At 39.2% G+C, this 19,809-nt stretch overlaps 1 protein-coding gene across 1 annotated transcript in view; it reads right to left on the reverse strand.

Moving 5' to 3' along the window:
• The window catches only part of DOCK3 (dedicator of cytokinesis 3), a 441,430-nt gene that overhangs the window by 41,954 nt on the left and 379,667 nt on the right, over positions 1–19,809 (reverse strand). Inside the window, exons 28-33 of the mRNA XM_046674809.1 lie at positions 13,316–13,410; positions 11,289–11,364; positions 10,671–10,771; positions 10,349–10,407; positions 7,860–8,008; positions 1,124–1,209 (exon numbers count right to left, since the gene is read on the reverse strand). Of these exons, the coding sequence (XP_046530765.1) occupies positions 1,124–1,209; positions 7,860–8,008; positions 10,349–10,407; positions 10,671–10,771; positions 11,289–11,364; positions 13,316–13,410 (566 nt within the window). The remainder of the gene's footprint in view (positions 1–1,123; positions 1,210–7,859; positions 8,009–10,348; positions 10,408–10,670; positions 10,772–11,288; positions 11,365–13,315; positions 13,411–19,809) is intronic.

Raw genomic sequence — 19,809 nt, forward strand, 5'->3', positions numbered from 1 at the left:
ATTCAACTAAAAGAGAAATGCTAAAGTATGGATTAATTTTCACAAATTATAATTATTTAAGTTTCAAATAAATTCATATTTATTGCATGACTTATCAGGGAACAAAGTGGGCATGTTATAGCAGAGAGAAATTCCCCTCTCTTGAAATCAGAAGATCTGAGTGCTCTGCCAAGAACTTCTTCTTACTGGTCATGCAATCTAAGGCATGCTAACACTTCTCTGAGCTGAGTTTCATCACCTCTATTCATTGGGATAACATCTGCCTTGCCCACCTCAGGGGTGTATTGTGAGGATTAAATAAGAAATGTGAACACATTTTGTACACTGTAAAGTTCTAAGCAAATGTACAGTATTATTATTGGAAAAATACATCACACGTTTGTCTTCAAAATGGCACTAAAACAAAATCTCAAAGCTGGAAATAATGAGTGAGATGGGAGGGGACTCTAGAGCTGTAACAGTCTCAAGATTTTGTTTTTTAGGAAGATTAAATACCCAACATCGCTATCTATCTGGGAAAACCATGGTTCCTCTGAGTCCTTCCTTTGGACTTAGCCCTATAAGGTCTCTTGGCTTCCATCAACTCAAGACAGACTCCACGAATGGTGGACCTGGGAGAACCTTTGATGCCATTCATTCAATCACCCTGTCTCACAAACAGGGAAACTGGCCTGGAGAGGGAGTATGACTTGTCAAGTCACAAGATGCACGGTAGTGTTTTTCAAGCTGATTGCATGATCTTACAAAGCAGAGATTTAACTTTTTTTCCCTCAGAAATGCCAGCACTGAGCCTTCACTTAGTACCCATGAGCTGTTGCCCAAATGGAAACAGTGCATGCTATGAAGACATACGATGACCCTTTTCCTATCAGGAAATCTAGGAGCTCGGAGTTATCACTTGTCTCGACCTGTTCAGTCAACTATGGCAATCCCTGAGAGAGCTTGTGTCATGAGGCCACTTTCTTACTGACAGAAGGTGAACACTGCTACTACCAGAAACCACCTGGGTCTCTCTTGTTACCCACCCTCTGAAGCCTACCCAGCATGGGCTGCACCCCTACCCTTCGTTAGCCCACTTCGCCCCCTCCCCCAACATGGGGTGCCTGGGGCTGAAGCAGCTTACAGTAGGCCGAAGAGCTCCCTGTAGCTCTCGTCGCCTTTCCCTTCTGACACCATGCTGTCCAGCTTGTCAATCAGCTCGGCCTCCACCTAGAGGGAAGCAGAGACTTTGTAAACCCGAGCTGACCTCAGAGGAAGGATGGGATATCCAGCCCCTGTGATAGGTGAGGATGGTGGGGAACTGCTTCCTGATTTTGTCCTTGTACCAAACAAATCCCAGGGAAGGCAGGATCTCATCTACAGCACCAAGAAACCACCCTGCCTCCCCCAGTCAGAAAGGCCTCCCATTGTAGTCGTTGAAGTATGAGTTGGGACTTAAAAGTCTCAGATACTGTTTTCTTAGTCTAAGGGCAAAAAGCAAGGATTCCCTGGAGAGAAAAGTATTTTGGATTCAAAAGAGACTTTCGTTAAGTATTTTTCTTTCTTAAAAATGTTCATTCAAAAAAATTTGTATGTATAAAATACATTTGGTTAGAACTTTACCCTCTTGTCAGCCAGTCGCAAAGCAAGCTTGCTGGGGGACTGGTCCTCACACTAACAGCTGGCATTAGGCTGGGTTGTGTAAGATGTGAGTGTTTCCTTCTGAGATTCTCCTTCAGGATAAAAGGCTACACTGTTTGTCCCCACAGGACCTAAAGCCCTTGGGGCTGCTGTCCCTGCCACTGCCTCATCACTGGGGCCCCCTGCATTTGTTATTGGATTACTAAACTGTGAGGCACCAATATTGCATTTGTTCTTATACTGCTCAGGAAGGCATTCAGCAATGCTCAGCCATTTTCTAATAGGCCTCACTGGATTTACTTGAGGTGAGAAATTAGTTGCAAGTGATATGAGATAAAGTTTTTTAAATCATTCCTTTGCCTTAGAAATGTGGTATTGTAGTATCATTTATATGGATTTCATATAAACAAAAAATGTCATGACTGCATTTAATAATGAACTAAAACAGAAGCATTTTCTTATTCCACATAAGGCCAAAGAGTCCTAAGGCGATGAAGTAATAAAAGAATAATTGAATTAGGAAATTCATTGAAGGCAATTATGGTTTCTGAAATCCCATCAGCATAAAATGAGAATGGATGAATAAATATGGCTCTTTTTATAGTGGTCTGCTACATGGCCAGGATGGGGACTGTTGTATATTTATGTTTGGCCTGATGAATCAGCTGCTTGAATATACATTTCAGAGGAAATAGGAAGTCTGACACTAGGGGTCCTTAGGGATCGATGTCATCCAGCTCTCTCTGCATAGAGAAGAGGCATCAGCAGGGACTTGCCTAGAGTCAAGTAAAGTCATGCAGAGTTGGGCTTAGAAGCCAAGGTGTCTCATTCCCAATCCAAAGCTTGTCTTGTCTCACCATGCCAATCAGCTGGCCACAAGCCTCCCAAGGGGAAAAGGGTCTGTTTATAACAAGTTTCTTCGTTTGTGAAATGGTAATGGTGGTTAACATTCCTCTTCAGCGTCACCGTGCCCTAGGTCTTGGGAAGTGCTCAATGAATGGTAGTTTTTATTTTCATCTCTAGGAACCCACCATGTCTCAGGCATCATGTTGGGTTCTAAGAAATAAAAGTACAAGAAATAATCTTTGTTCCCAATAGTTCACCATCTGGTATAGGAGGCAAGGACAACAGCTGACACAGCTCAGGGTGGTCAGTGCTTGGAAGGGGCACACACAGAAAGGGTGGCCTGAGGACTGAGAAGTCCACAGACAACAGAGTTTCGAGAAATAGTGTCATAAAAATTTAAGACATGTTTTTGGTCTTTGACCCAGAAATTACAGGTGAGAAATTTACCTAAGGAAAAAATTAGGAATGTATATGTTTTTTGCAATGTTAACAAAATTCTGAATGAACCTAAGTTTCTAAAACTAGGAGCCTGACTAAATATATTGTGGTCCAGCCATGCAATGGAATACCATGTAGCCTCTAAACTGACAGTGTAGTGCAGAGAAGCATTAACTAACAAAAAGAGATAGGTATGACATGGTGCCACTAAAAAAGGGAGATTAAAAACCAATATACACAATGATTCTGAAAAATCAATATATACAATGATTCCATTTTTTAACTTTAAAAACTATGTATTGGAAAAAAAAAAGTCTAAAAAAGATATACCCTGCCCTCCTCCTCCACAAGTTACTAGTAACAGTAGAATTATGAGTTAAATTTTTTCATTATAGCTTATTTTCATTTTTAATCTTTCTATATTAAATAAGTACATTTTTTTATAATTAGAAGAAGTATTTTTAGTAGGTAGTAAGAAGTAGGGGAGTGGTTAACAGAGCCAAAGCTGTGGAAAGCACACTTGGAATCAAGACCAAAAAGTCATTGGATTTCAGTGATTAGAAGATTATAGGTGACCTTCAAGAGAATAGTTTCCACAAAAGCGGGTGCGCAATATACTCTAGATTGAAATAGGATATTTCAGGAGGGTGGGAAGTGGAAATGTGGGGGTTAGAAGAGAAGACCACTCTTCTAAAGTATTTGATGGCAAAAGGAAGCAGCAGCAAGATTTTTCAAACCAAGGACAGCAAGGTTTACATGGCTTGCTGGATATCAATTACTCATGACAGTCTTATTGGAGGAAAGAACACAGCTCATCAGCTGAGTCTTGAAGTGTGAGACAAACGAACTCCAACCTAGTCTTCCATAAAGCTAACCTTCTTTATTCAGTGTTAGTGATGGTGTGATGAAGCCCAGCCCCTCTCTTAGTAGACTCAGATGACACATGGTGCGGTTCTGCAATGTCATCTACTTCTTAGTAACTGGGTTCTCTCATCAGGCAGTTGTGCATTTTGCAGTTAGAAGGCACAGGCTGTGAGAACATAGAAAAGCAACAGTTCTTTTCTGTTTGAAGTTATTATTTCCTGAAGCTCTGAAGGCATTAGAGCTGCACACTCCAAAAATGTGTTCTTGTCTTAAATACTAATTACCCATGATAAAGAGCATCTATAAAAAAAAAAAAACAAGAGCTAGCATCATATTGAATTGTGAAGCACTGAATGCTTTCCCCTTAGATTAAGAACAAGGCAAGGATGTCCACTCTTATCACTCTTATTTAACATCACATCAGAGGTCCTAGTCAGTGCAATGAGGCAAGAAAAAGAAAGAAGAGGCATACAGATTAGAAAGGAAGAAATAAAACTGTCTCTATTCACAGGTAACCGGATCATCTAAATAGAAAATCCCAAGGAATCTACAAAAAAGCTTTGAAAATAAGTGAGTTTAGCAAGGGTGTAGGATACAAGGTTAACAATATATAAAAACAATTCTGTTTCTATACTAGCAACAAACAACTGGAAAATAAAATTTAAAAGTCAGAATAACTTATGATAGCACCCAAAAGGAAATACCTATAAATCTAACAACATATGTGCACGATCTGTATGCTGAAACTACAAAACATTAATAAAAGAAATCAAAGAATATCTAAATAAATGCATGGACTAGAAGTATCATTAAGGTATCAATTCTTCCCAATATGCTCTGTAGATTCAATGCAATCTCAGTCAAAATCCCAGCAGGAATTTTTGTAGATATTGACAGGTTGATTCTGAGATTTACAGGAAAAAGAATTGGAACAGCTAATACAATATTGAAAAAAAAAAGAGCAAAGTTAGAGGATCCACATCACCTAATTCTAAGACTAACTATAAAGCTACCATCATCAAGACAGTGTGGTATTGGTGAAAGATTAGACATGTAGATCAATGGAAAGACTAATGAGTCCACAAAGAGATCCAAATGGTGTTTTTGATAAAGAATAGTCTTTTCAACAAAAAGTGCTGGATATCTATATGCAAAAAAAAGAGCCTTGGGGGCTGGGCCGGTGGCGCAGCGGTTAAGTTCGCACGTTCCGCTTCCCAGTGGCCCAGGGTTCACCGGTTCAGATCCCGGGTGCGGACATGACACTGCTTGGCATGCCATGCTGTGGTAGGCGTCCCACAGATAAAGTAGAGGAAGATGGGCACGATGTTAGCTCAGGGCCAGGCTTCCTCAGCAAAAAGAGGAGGACTGGCAGTAGTTAGCTCAGGGCTAATCTTCCTTAAAAAAAAAAAAAAAAGAGCCTTGACCCATACTTCATACCTTATACAAACATTACCTCAGAATAGATATAGATCTAAATGTAAAATTATAAAACTTCCAGAAGAAACATAAGGGAAAAAGTTTTGTGGTCCTGGGTTAGGCAAAGAGTTCTCAGACACGATCCCCAAAGCATGATTCATATAAGAAAAACATTGATAAATTAGACTGCATAAAAATTAAAAACTTTTGTTCTATGAAAGAGACTGTTTAGTAAACGAAAAGACAAGCTAAAAACTGGGAGAAAATATTTGTAAATCATATATTCAACAAAGGACCTACAGCCAGAATATATAAAGAACTCTCAAAACTCAACAATAAGAAAACAAACAACTCAATTAAAAATAAACACAAGTTTCATAGAACTACCATATGATCCAGCTATTCCACTTCTGGATATTTATCCAAAGAATGTGAAGACATTAATTTGAAAAGATATATGCACCCTATGTTCACTGTAGCATTATTTACAATAGCCAAGACATGGAAAAATCCTAAGTGTCCATTGACAGATGAGTGGATAGAGAATATGTGGTATGTATACATACAATGGAATACTACTCAGCCATAAAAAGATGAAATCTTGCCATTTGTGACAATATGGATGGACCTTGAGGGTATTATGCTAAGCAAAATAAGTCTGATGGAGAAAGACAAATACTGTATGATTTCATGCATATGTGGGAGATAGAAAAAAAATAACAAAACAAACAAACACATAGATACAGAAAAAAGACTAGTGATTACCAGAGGGGAGAGGAGGTGGGGGGAAGGCAAAAGGGGTAAAGGGGGACATTTGTATGGTGACAGATGGAAACTAGACTTTTGGTGGTGAACACGATGTAGTCTATACAAAAGTCAAAATACATGTATGTACACCTGAAATTTATAACATGTTATAAACTAAAGTGACCTCAATAAAAAAAATCAAAGAAATAGTAAAGGAAATAGTCAAGAGACAAACACTAAACCCCCCCCCCCCCAAACGCAAGTTTTGAAGAATCATTTCACCAAAGAAGATAAAAAGATGGTAAATAAGCACATTAAAAGATGCTCAACAATATTAGTCATTAGGGAAATGGAAATTAAAACCACAATGGTATACAACTATACACCTATCAGAATGGCTAAAATAAACAGAGATATCAAATGCTGGTGAGTATACAGATCAACCAGAACTCTCATATACCATGGCAGCTGGGACTTCAAAATGGTATAGCCACTTTGGAAAAGAGTATGATAGCTTCTTGTAAAGTTAAACATAAATATTTACCACAATACTCAACAATCCTATTCCTAGGTATTTACCCAAGAAAAAATGAAAGTTTATATTCATACGAAAACCTGTAAAGAAATGTTTTTTATCAGATTTATTCATAATCATCAAAAAAGTGAAAACTCAAATGTCTTTCAAATGGTGAATGAAGAAATCGCAACAGAATAGTACTCAGCAATAGAAAAACAGATACACGCATCATGGATGAATCTTGCAAAGGCATTATGCTAAGTGAAAGAAGCTAGTTTCAAAAGGCTACACTCTACATGATTTCAATTACATGACCTTCTGGAAAAGGTACACCTATAGTGATGGAGAATAGATCAGTGGTTGCCATAGGTTAAAGGTAGGGGAAGCGTCTGAGTACAAAAGGGCAGCAAGATGAAAGCACAGGAATTTAAAAAGTCTTGACTGCAGCGGTAGTTATATGACTTTCTTTATTTGCCAAAATTCATAGTACTGTAAATCAAAAAGTGAATTTAATTCTTTGTAAGTTTAAAACTAAAAAAAATTTTCAAATTACTGTTTGCCTAGTCTGCTCCTCACTGTTACAGTCACTCACTCTAAGACCACTGGTTTATCCCAGAATCACAAGTTTGGGAGGGAGCTTAGTGGGGAACTGGTACAGTCCCCAAACCAATATGGAAATTTCCCCTAGAGGCCTCCTGGGAGCTTCTACTTGAGAACCACCAGCAAAAAGAAACTCCCCATCTCCCAAAGCAGGCCAGCTTACAGTGAACAGAAAGTTCTTATTGCTGGCAAGTTCTTTCTTTTATTAGCTAAAACCGGCTTCCCTATCACTGAACCCTGGTAGTCCTATATCCTGGAGCTATAGATATAAAGGCAGGGACCATCTCTTATACCATAGGAATGGCAGAAGAATCTCACAGAGGGATAGCCTGAAGCTACTCAGTCAGAAGTCAAGGGCTTATACCTCCTGGACCCACCCCTCTGTGCAGGAATCTGTGGAATTCTGGGCTGCCCTGAGCCATGAAGTCATCTGGTCTGGGCTCCAGCCCTAGAAATGCTTGGACCATGCCTTGGGGATCCTCCAGAGAGGAAGGACAGCACACTCCCAGGGCCTTCTCCTGAGTGAAGCTGGGAGGTTACAGTCTTAGCTATTCTCTCCTTGATCAGAAAGTTCCTTTCACATGATGTTCATTCCTTTCCTCTGATTCTTTTCTGGCTCTAACTTTGTGAAAAAAATCCACAAATCAATTCTGGCCAGCAAGTAAGAGAAAACCCTTGAACAGGATTCAAGATGGCCAAGTCACAGCCCATTCCCACTGGAACCATAGCCTGGCCATCTGCGTCACCTGCCTGGACACAAGGGGTCCATTCCAGAGGAGAGCACCCTGAACACTGCCAGGTGTCATCTTACCTGTTTGAAGTTGCCATTTTTCCTCTGCTCCCAGTCCATCATGTCATGAAAGATGGGAATCATGATATTTCGCACTTCTGGCTGTGGGACCAATGTCACGCCCAGAAAAGGACCAATCATTCCCGGAATAAAGTGGATCTTATGTTCACCTGAACAACAAAACCAACAGATATTAATTTATGCTTGCTTTTCTCCTTCCATGGAAGCTTCCAAAATGGGGCCACGGCACGTGTTTTGATCCCTACTGGAAGCATATGAGAACAAAGGAAGCTCTCCCCTACAGTTTTCTGAGATATTCCCTCTCTTGGCTTTTTAGAGTTCATGGATAAAATTGGCCCAGCCCAGTTAAAACAAATGTTCAACAATCACAAACTGCCTTTCCAAAGAATTTACTGTGAGATTCCACAAATTAGCTGAAAATCATTCTGAGGTCAAGGAACAGAGTTCACTACTCTAGACAGAATAGGATTTCTGAGTAACCTGTGACAGTTTCAGATAGTCTGTTCAAAGTGTTTATTTATCAAGGAAAATCTATCTATTTATGCTTAAACACAAACCCTATCCCTGGGGTTTCTACCACTAGCTCAGAGGCATTTAAGTGATGGGGATGTTCAGTCCCTGGTCCAGCCACTAGAAGTCTGAAGTCCATGGGCCTCTTCATTGTCTACACTCATGTATGCCCAAAAGGCCCTCTCCTGAGTTAGCAGGAGCCTCCTGCACAGCCCTCCTTTGACAGAGCAGCTTAGAGACTCTCTCCGTAACACCTCCCTGCCCCCTGCCCCGTCTTCACATTCCATTTCTGATGGTAGCATTACATCTATTCAGACCAGCTCAGCTCATCCCTCAACTTTCTTAATAAGGCCTTTCCATGGAAGTGGGTGATGTGGGCTTCCCTGTGACTGCATTGCCATCTGGGGCATGTTCCCAGAAGCCAGGGTCAGTCCTGAGGACCCTGGGGCAGAAATTTTCTCTTCCTTGCAATGGTGAAACAGAGTGAACCATTTTCCAGAGCTCTGCTTTCAGTCCTTCAGAGACTAAGAAGAAGACAAACTGGGCCTGTATACTGATTGCTACAGCCAAGTAAATCAGTTCTTGAGGAACAGAAAATGCCATTTCCACCAAAAACAATGAGGCAGGAATGGTTTTATCAGACAAATTTGGCATCTTTTTTGATTTCTTTCATTTTGAAAGCCTATTTAAGGAAACAATGTTAGCCCTAAGGCTAATTCTGTATATTCCAATCTTGATAATTGGTACAGTTGCTAGTCCTTTGTGTTCCTGAGAATTTCAGAGTCAGCTTTAAGGTCAAAATCTATACCCAAATTGTGCTAGGTATAGGGAGTAAGAGTACTGAAGCTGGAAAGCCTGCTTGGGGAAATGCATCCCCACTCATCGGCCGGAAGGCCCTAGTGCTTGCTGGCAGGAATGGCTTGTACCATGCCTGCTGCCTCTAGGGTTAGTGACTAGGATAGTCAATGGAGGACTGTAAGATTTTATGACCATCATTCCTAAGGCTTCAGAGCCATGAGCTCAGCTAAAAGCAGACTTCACTAGGAAGAGTAAAAACAGCTTCTCTAGCATCTTGACAGGGCACTCAGAAGCCCAGTTCCAAAGGATGGCCCACCTAGTCACCAGGGCAATCCAAGAATTCTACCAAAAACTCTTTTAACAATTTCAGATCCAAAGCAATGGCTATTAGAGAAGCTGTAAAGAGAAGCTGTCGAAAGGAAGCTAAAATCAATCTTACCTAGGGGCTGTAATTCCCCTTTCATACTCAATCTTCATGCAATTGATGTCAGGAACCTGATCTGCATACCTGAATACCAGAGACCCAAGAAGTGTTTCAATCTTTATTAAAATGAATAGCTGCCCTTGCTCATGTGCTGAGTATCTCCAAGATCTAGGCTTTTGAGCCTGCAACATCTGGACTGGGACATGAAGAGTACAGGGGATTTTACAGGCATGAGTTCTCAAACTGGGAAAAACTACTGGAGCCCTCATCTTTTTTTCTCCTTTTGACTTCAGTTCTCAAAAAAGAGATTGCAGGGGCCAGCCCAATGGCATAGTGGTTAAGTCTGCGTGCTCTGTTTTGGTGGCCTGGGGTTGGTAGGCTCAGATCCTGGGTGTGGACCTATGCACCGCTTATCCAAACCATGCTGTGGCAGCATGCCATATACAAAATAGAGGAAGATGGGCACAGATGTCAGCTCAGGGTCAATCTTTCTCACAAAAAAACAAAAACAAACAAACAACAAAAAAAAGATATTGTGCATATGTATTACGAGGTCTTATTTCTCAAACTAGCTCTTCCTGCCAAGGGCTTTGTGTACATGTGTTCCACTATCCATCTGAGGTGTTATACTAAAGATATGTAAAGATCTCTTGGCTTTGAATTAACAATCATAAAACCTGGGGAAAATTATTAGTCTTATTATTTTTTATTTGGCTATGCAACATGTGGAAGGGAAAAATAGGGAGAAAAGACCTACCCAAATTTTGCCACATGCTGAACAGTTCATAAGCCATCATCACACGCATGTCCCCATACCTGGAAATAGTAACACAGGAACCAGCTGTTAGTGGGAGAAGGTTCAGGAAGACAGGGCTACAAACCCACTGAGGCTAGTACTTCAGCACAGTTTCTAATGCTTCCCCAAATACCAAGTCATTTGGTTCTCAAGTGAACTCTCATATGTGGCTCCTTGGGAAGCTACCCAGTGAGAACCTTGTAACTTCTAAAGGAGCCTCTCATGGAAACATAACCCCATCTGGGCATGTGGTAGAGAGGTGAATAAGAGACATATGTCTTACTTATCTAGAATCTTCTTCCTCTTGGATGAAGTGATGATTTCTAGCTGGAGGCTTGGCTGATTTATGAACAGAACTGCCAGGCTAAAATAAGAATTCCATACCTAGAGAGACAGAGAAAGAGGAAACATCTGACAGCCCGAGTCCTTAATCTTGCAAGGAGAGATTCTAAATATATGCATGTAGCACAGAATTCATTTTACAATTTTAAGATCTTGATTTTTTTTCCTTTTTATATATCTTCGGAAATAGACTTTTTTTTTTCCTTTCTTGACTCCTCTGAAGCCAATAGTGTTGATTCTGGACTAGAAAGCATACTCGTGAATGTCTGGCTCCCAACACCAGGGGAGCTCCTAGGTCATATTCCAGTCACTATCAAGCTTAGAAGCTATTTGATACTATGAACACATTAATAAAGCAAAAACCAGTGAGCTTGCCCTGGCTCCCAGCCCCCAGCCCCCTAGCTGACACCCGGCCGAGTCCTTCTCAAATTCCTGATGTGCAAAGTTGTAAGCGAAATAAAATGGTTGTTTTAAGTAAAACAAAAACAAAAATAGCGAGCTTGGTTTTTGGCTTTCTAGGGTTATTACAAAGATAGTGATGGATTTCCGGAGCTCCTACCTTAAAGTCGAAGTCTGTCTCTGTGAAATTCTTGTGCAGTGCAGAAGAAAGGTACTGGACAGTAGTGACTATAATACTGCAGTAAGGGAACAAGGCGTTGGCAGAGTTAAAAGACTAACAATGGCATCCAACAGCTTAGCATCAATTGTCTATGGCTTGTGTGAGAACTTCTTGAGTACAACTTGCTCTTATGTAAGATGTGACTATAAAGGAAAGAGAGATGGCACAAACCCTACAAAAAACCAGTACTGGAGAAATGCCCCATAGTTAGCAGAACAGAATAGAACATCAGTGGGTTCTAGACCATGCTCTGCCATGACCTGGCCTTGGTACAAATTCTCTCTAGGCTCCATTTCCCTTCCTATAAAAGGAGGAGGGTGGGGTTTGATATTTCTTTAAAGTTTCTTACAGTTCAAAGAGTGATTCTAGCATTTTGAGGACTTTTGGGTAATGAACACATATTATGAACACCAGAGGACTTAGAATATAATTTTACTATTTTACTTGGTAATAAGGGTTTATAGTTATTAAGTACCTACTTTGTCATATACTACTCTTTTCATTTATAAGTCATGTGATTTTAGCCTTTGGTCAAGAATATCACTCTCAATTTTAGCCTGGGCATATGTAAAGGGCAATGGGAGCCTCGCTTGCTGGAACCAAGGGCACAGGTTGAGGTAGAGAGGAAGTGAGGTGTGACAGGCAAGTAAGGGCTTGATTACAGAGGGCCTTGGCTGCCTGGCAAAGGAGGTTATGTCTAACAATGACCACCAGGCTTTGGTGCAGAAGAGGGGCAAGGCAAAAACGGTGTATTAGAGAGATCAGCCCATCAGCAGAGGGGGTAACAAATTTGAAAGGTAAGAGACTTGAAAGAAGAGGCTGCTCCTGCAGGATGGGCTGGGGAGCCTGAAGTACTCTGAGTAAAGCTACCAGACAGAAACAAGAGGAAGTCAAACGGAAAATCCACTATTTGAGGAGCTATCTGTGCAACCTTGTTTATAACCATTCTTCTGTTCTGTATAAAAGGTTTGCAGTTTTGAAGAAAGAAAAAAGAGCCCTATAAAAGGTACAAAGAGGGGCTGGCTCTGTGGTCTAGTGGTTAAGTTTGGCATGCTCCACTTTGGCGGCTTGGGTTTGCAGGTTCGGATCCTAGGTGCGGACCTAACGCCACACGTCAGCCATGTTGTGGCAGCAACTCACATATAAAGTGGAGGAAGAATGGTACAGATGTTAGCTCAGGACTAATTTTCCTCAGTAAAAAAAAAAAAGGTATGAAGTGGAAAGACCATGCTGATACCCTGCTAATATAGCTAACACAAATAATACTACATTCTGCATAATACCAACATAAAAGGCAGATCCATGGGAGGAGGCAGCAGGTTAGAGAGTGGAGGCCAATGGCCTTCTCCTGACTGGAGGAAGACCAGTTGAGCCAACACCTTACCAGCTGCATCACTTGTCTGGTTTGCCAAGAAGCAGCACAGGTTAGAACTATGAATGAGACAGAAAATTTGGGGTCAGCCTTAGAGCGAATTCTGTGGCTGGAGTCACAAGTGGTCAGAGCCTCACAGCCAGGACTCAAGTTGGTAATTAGCACTAGCTGTGGGAAGCAAGCAGTGTCTGGCAGACAATGCAAATCAAATTAAGAGGAGAGTTTGGGATACTGCCTGAAACTAGAGAGCAACAGAGGCCAATGGACCAGTGAGCAGGCCTTCCTCAAGGAGGAACCCTTTTCTAGGTATTATATTTCACATCCTTAATATTTCCTTCTCTGTTCTTACCATGACACCATCTGCCAGGCACTTAGACTCCATTTTTGAACTATCTTTGAAGCTTTCTTCTTCTTGAACTTATGGTAAATGGTCAAGTCCTAGTGATTGTGCCTCCAAACAGTTTTCACGTTTACCCTCTCCGCTCTTCCCTCATTGCCTTGATCTCTGTCTTGCTTTCTCTTTCACAAATATGCACACTCTCCTTAGTCTGAGAACAGTTCAGTGGATGCTGGTGCAGGGCCCTTCTACACTCACTTGCTTGTGAGAAGTCTCATCACCATCCAGTCCCGAGGAAAGACACTCATCTTCATCAGGTTCCGGAACACACAGAAAATCTTCAGCAGGAATTCCTAATCCAAGAGGAAAAATCTGACATGAGACACCACTACTACCATTGCAGCACACATTTCCTCAACAGGGCTCCCCTGACCTCTAGGCCATGAGAATGGGTGGGAACACTGGGTTAGATTCTGGTTCCCTTTGTGAGTTGCTCTTCTCTTAGAGGGCTGCATGAGAGTGAGTTCTAGGTACTCTCACAGGTCAGATGGGGCAGACCCAAACTGGGCAGAACAGAGGCAGCTCTGTAACCACTTAGTCTGGTGTCTAAAGCCTAAAATGTAAGGAAAGCCAGAGTCCAGCAGAACTGGTATCCAACTAAGTCCATGGGTCTCGTTCTTTGGGGCCTGGCCCCTGAGCGCTTGATCATAAGAACCTGCTTTCTTGGACCTTAAGGAAACATTGACAAGAGAAGCACTTTAGGAAAAGCATGGTGAGGACCTCCAAAAGTGTGCTTCTCCATGAAAGCAATGAGAACAGTGGCAAACACTGGTTAATCAAAGGCTTGCAACAATCCAAGGAGTGTTATTCAAGAAAAATAGCAGAATTTCAATAAGAACAGTGAGCTTTTTGTGTTTTAAGTTGCCTATTCCCATCCCTTCTCTTTCCCTACCTCCACAATAACCTTAAAAACAAGCAGCTGTGGAACTACAGTAGTAGTGAAAACCAGCATCCTGGCAGTCACTGGAAGGCACAAAATAGTTTTGGAGCCTGCGAAAAAGCACCATCCCCAGAGATTTGTCACTTTTTGATCGGTTTGGCGGTTCCCTGGGAAAGCATTATTCAGAGGGCTTATTTGACCTGACTCAGAGCTCACTCATTGAGAAAAGCCCTATCCCTAGGAATTTGGTGAAAAAAATCAGGCATAATACTTTAACATCCCAGCTGCATGAAGCAGCCATATCAGCTGGGGCAAACAAGAGAATGACCAAAACACTTAAAAGAAAAACATGGGGGATGAGGCATCCACAGGGGTCTTTGAAAAGCCCTGAAATATTCCTGGGGATATAGGAGCCAAACACATGTGCAGGGCTGTACACATTCCCAGGAAAGACCTAAAAAGACTAATCTCTCACATTTGGCTGACTTTGAGCCTCTATGCAAGCAGGAAGTGAAGGCTAAGGCAGAAATGTAAACTGATGGAACACTGAAGCTGAGCCCCAACACATACACAGAGCCACTTCACAAAATGTGGAAGACATTGATTCAAGGCATTTAAGGAAATCACTCTCCAGTTATTAACTGACTACTAAGCTAAGTGAATAAAGACTTCAGTGACTGCACACAACAAAGAATACAGACATTAAAGAATTAGTCCAAGAAAGTCACTAAACAAGCAAACAAACAAACACCAACAAAAACAAAACAACAAAAAGCAACAACAACAAACCCTGGGGTGAGGGAGGTAATCTGATTTCCAGAGTTGCAACATTATTTAAATTATCCAGTTTTCAACAACAACAAAAATAAGACATAAAATGAAACAGAAAAGTATGGACCCACACACAGGAAAAAAAAAAGCTGACAGACTCTTTCTCTGAGGTAGCTCAAACACTGGACTTATTGGGAAAAGAATTTAAATCAGCTGTTTATAAATATGTTCAAAGGACTAAAGGAAACCATGCCTAAAGAAATAAAGGAAAGTATAAGAACAATATCTTGCCAAAGATAGAATATCAATAAAATAGAAATTATTTAAAAAGCATCAAATAAAAATTCTGGGGTTGGAAAGTACCACAACTAAAATGAAAAATTCACTGGAGGGGCTCTACAACAGATCTGAACTGGCAGAAGAAAGAATCAGGGAATTTAAAGATAGGTCAATTAAGATTATCCAGAGGAACAAAAAGAAAAAAAAATGAAGAAAACTGGACAGAGCATCAGAGACCTGTGGGACACCATCAAGTGTAGAAACATACAAATAATGGCAGTATTATAGAGATGAGAGACAAAGTGGAAGAGATATTGAAGAAATACTGGCCAAAACCTTCCCAGATTTGATGAAAATTTAATCTATATATACAAGAAGCTCAATGAACTCTAAGTAGAATAAAATCAAAGAGATCTACACACAGACACATCATAGTCAAACCGCCAAAGCCAAAACAAAGAATCTTGAAAGCAACAAGAGAAAAACAACTCGGTATGTACAAACGATTCTGAATAAGATTAATACCTGACTTATCAGCAGATATGATGGAAGCCAGAAGGCAGTGGGATGACATATTCAAAGTACTGAAAGAACGTCAACCAGCAATCCTAAATCTAGAAAAACTATCATTCAGTGAAAACTGGTACAGCCACTCTGGAAAGCAGTATGGAGTATCCTCAGAAAATTAAGAATAGATCTACCATATGATCCAGCTATTTCACTGCTGGGTATTTACCCAAACAACTTGAAAACACAAATACATAAAGATACATGTACCCTTATGTTCACTGCAGCATTATTCACAAGAGCCAAGACTTGGAAGCAACCTAGGTGCCCATCAAGGGATGAATGGATAAAGAAGATGTGGTATATATGCATAATGGAATACTACTCAGCCATAAGAAAGGATGAAATCCAGCCATTTGTGACAACGTGGATGGACCTTGAGGGTATTATTCTAAGTGAAATAAGTCAGAGGGAGAAAGTCAAATATCATATGATCTCACTCATAAGCAGGAGATAAAAACAATGACAAAGACATAGCAACAGAGATTGGATTGGTGGTTACCATAGGGGAAGGGGGGAGGGGGAAAGGCAAAAGAGGGGATTAGGTACACATGTGAGGTGATGGACTATAATTAGTTTTTGGGTGGTGAACATGATGCAATCTACACAGAATCTGAAATATACTATGATGTACATCTGAAAGCTATTTAATGTTATAATCCAATGTTACTGCAATAAAAAATAAAAATTAAAAAAACTATCATTCAAAAATGAAGAAATTAAGACACTCTCAGATAAAAAAAACTGAGAGAATTTGTTACTAGTGGACCTGTCCTACAAGAACTACTAAAGGGGGTCTCTCAGACTTAAATAAAATGGCACTAGAAGGTAACTTGAATTCACATGAAGAAATGAAGAGCACCATGAAAGGTGACTACATAGGTAAATATAAAAGACAGTAAATATATATAACTCTTTTCTTCTCCTATTTGATTTATAAGATAACTGCATAAAACAATAATTATAAAACTGTGTTGATGAGAATATAATGTATAAAGATGTAATTTGTATGACAGTAATGCACAAAGGAGGAGGAAGGAATGGAGTTATATTGGAGCAAAGTTTTTGAATACTACTAAAATTAAGTTGGTATGAATCCAAATTAGATTGTTTTAAGTTAAGATGTTCATTGCAATTCTCAGAGAAACCACTAAGAAAATAACTTAAAAAATATACTAAAAGTAATGATGAGAGAATTAAAATGGTACACTAAAAATATTTATATAATACAAAAGAAGGCAGAAATGGAGGCGTATAGGAACAAAGAAGACATAAGACAGATATAAAACAAATAGCAAAATGGCAGGTGTAAATCCTAACTTATGGGTAATTATAGTAAATGTAAAGTGGATTAAACACTTCAACCAAAAGGCAGAGATAAGAAGGGACAAAACGTAAACATAATCCAACTATATGCCGTCTACAAGATACACACTTTAGATTCAAAGACACAAATATATTTAAAGTAAAAGGATTGAAAAATATACACAATGAAAATAGCACCCAAAAGACAACTGGTGTGGCTATGTTAACATCAACAATATAGACTAACAAAAATTGTTATTAGAGATCAAACAATGACATTCTATAATGATAAAAGGGTCAATAAATCTGGAAGACATAAACACATATGCACTTAAAACAGAGCCTCAAAATACATGAAGCAAAAACTGAGAAAATTGAAAGGAAAAAGAGACAATTCAACAATAACAGAGACTTTAATATACCAGTTTCAAAAATGTATTGAACAACTAAACAGAAGATCAACAAGAAAAAAGAAATCTTGAACAATACTACATACTAACTACACCTAACAGACATCTATAGACTACGCCATCCAACAACAGCAGAATACACACCTTCTTCTCAAATGCACCTAGAAGGATATGTGTATTCTCGTCTCTAAGATAGACCATATATTAGGCCATAAAGTAAGTCTCAATCAACTTAAAGAATTGAAATAATATAAATCATGTTCTCCAACCACCATGGAAGGGAGTTAGAAATCAATAACAGAAGAAAATTTGGGAAAATAAAAAATATGTGGAATTAAACAGCACACTCCCAAATAAACCAATGGGTCAAAGAAGAAACCACAAGGGAAATTAGGAAATACTTTGAGATGAACAAAAATGGAAACACATCAAATAAAACTTAAGGGATGAAGCTAAAGCTATAGCAGTTAAGTGCCTATGTTAAAACGAAAGATTGCCAATCAATAACCTACCTTACACCTTAAGAATCTAGAAAAAGAAGAGCAAACTAAACCTAAAGCGAGCAGAAGGAAGGGGATAATAAAAATTAGGGCAGAAATAAACGAAATAGAGAATAGAAAAACAGAAAAAAAGTAAACCAAAAGTTGGTTCTTTGAAAAGATCAACGAAATTGACAAACTTTTAGCTAAACTGACCAAGAAAAAAAAAAGAGGGAGAGAGACAACTCAAACTACTAAAATTAGGGATAAAAGAAGGGACAGCATTACCAATGTTCCAGAACTAAAAAGGATTATAAGGGACCACTATGAACAAATGTATGCCAATAAATTATATAATCTGGATGAAATGGTCAAATTCTTAGAAACATACAAACTACTAAAATTCATTTAAGAAGAAAAGGAAAATCTGAATATACTTATCACAAATGAAGAGATCAAATTAATAATTGAAAAGCTCAGACAAAGAAATGTACAGGACTAGACGGCTTCATCAGTGAATTTTACCAAATGTTTAAACTAGATTTAATACCAGTATTTGTCTTTTTGATTATATCCACTTCAAATGTGAAATGGTATTTTACCGTGATTTACATTTCCCCAATGACTAATAATGTTAAAAATCTTTTCATGTGTGTATTGGCTAGCTATATATCTTCTTTGGGGAAATGTCTATTAGAATACTTTGCTCATTTTTAAATTGGGTTTTTGCTTTTTTATTGTTGAATTGTAAGAGTTCTTTATATATTTTGGACACAAATTCTTTATTAGACATATGATTTGCCAATATTTCCTTCCCTTTTGTGGGTTGTCTTTCACTTTCTTGTTGGTGTCCTTTGAAACACAAAAGTTTTGAATTTTGAAGTTTTGAATAGAAGTCTAACATCTATTTTTTCCTTTGTTGCTTACGCTTTTGGTGTCATATCTAAGAAACCGCTGCTTAACCCAAGAACATAAAGATAGTCTCCTGTTTTCTTTGAATAGGTTTATAATTTAGCTCTTACACTTATGTCTATGATCCCTTTTGAGTTAATTTTGTACATGGTGTGAGGAAGGGATACAATTTCATTCTTTTGCATGTAAATATCAAGTAGTCCCAGCACCATTTTTTTAAAAAACTGTTCTTTCCTCATTGAATTGTCTTGATACCACTATTGAAAATCAATCAAATATAAACATAAAGGTTTATTTCTGGACTCTCAATTAACTCCATTGATTTATATATCTATCTTTATGCCAGTACCAGTCTCAGTTACTGTTTGTTCTAAGTTTTGAAACTGGAAAGTGTGATTCCTCCAATTTTGTTTTCTTTTTCAAGATTGTTTGGCTATTTTGAGTCCCTGACATATCCATATGAATTATGGGTCAGATCGTCAGTCTCTGCAAAAAGGCAGCTGGAACTTTGATAGGTCTTACATGAAATCTGTAGATCACTCTGTGAAGTAATGTCATCTTAAAAATATTAAGTATTCCAGGGGCTGGCCCAGGGTGCAGTGGTAAAGTTCATGTGTTCTGCTTTGGTGGCCTGGGCTTCACTGGTTCAGAATCTGAGTGTGGACCTACGCACTGCTTATCAAGCTATGCTTTGGCAGGTGTCCCACATATAAAATAGAGGAGGATGGGCATAGATGTTAGCTCAGGGATGATCTTCCTCAGCATAAAAGAGGAAGATTGGCAGACTGGTGGTAGGTGTTAGCTCAGGGCTAATCTTCCTCAAAAAAAAAATTAAGTATTCCAATCAATGAGCAATGTGTTTCCATTTACTCAGGTATTCTTTAGTTTCTTTCCCTAATTATTTTATTCATTTTGTTGCTATTGTAAATGGAACTGTTTTCTTAATTTCATTTTTGGATTGTTTATTGCTAGTGTAAAGAAATATAATTAATTTTTGTACAGTGATCACGTATCCTGCAACCTTGCTGAACTTGTTCATTACTCCTGATAGTGTTTTTGCGAATGCCTTAGGATTTTCTGTATACAAAA

Source organism: Equus quagga, chromosome 1 (assembly GCF_021613505.1).
Source record: "Equus quagga isolate Etosha38 chromosome 1, UCLA_HA_Equagga_1.0, whole genome shotgun sequence".
Classification (NCBI taxonomy): Eukaryota; Metazoa; Chordata; class Mammalia; order Perissodactyla; family Equidae; genus Equus; species Equus quagga.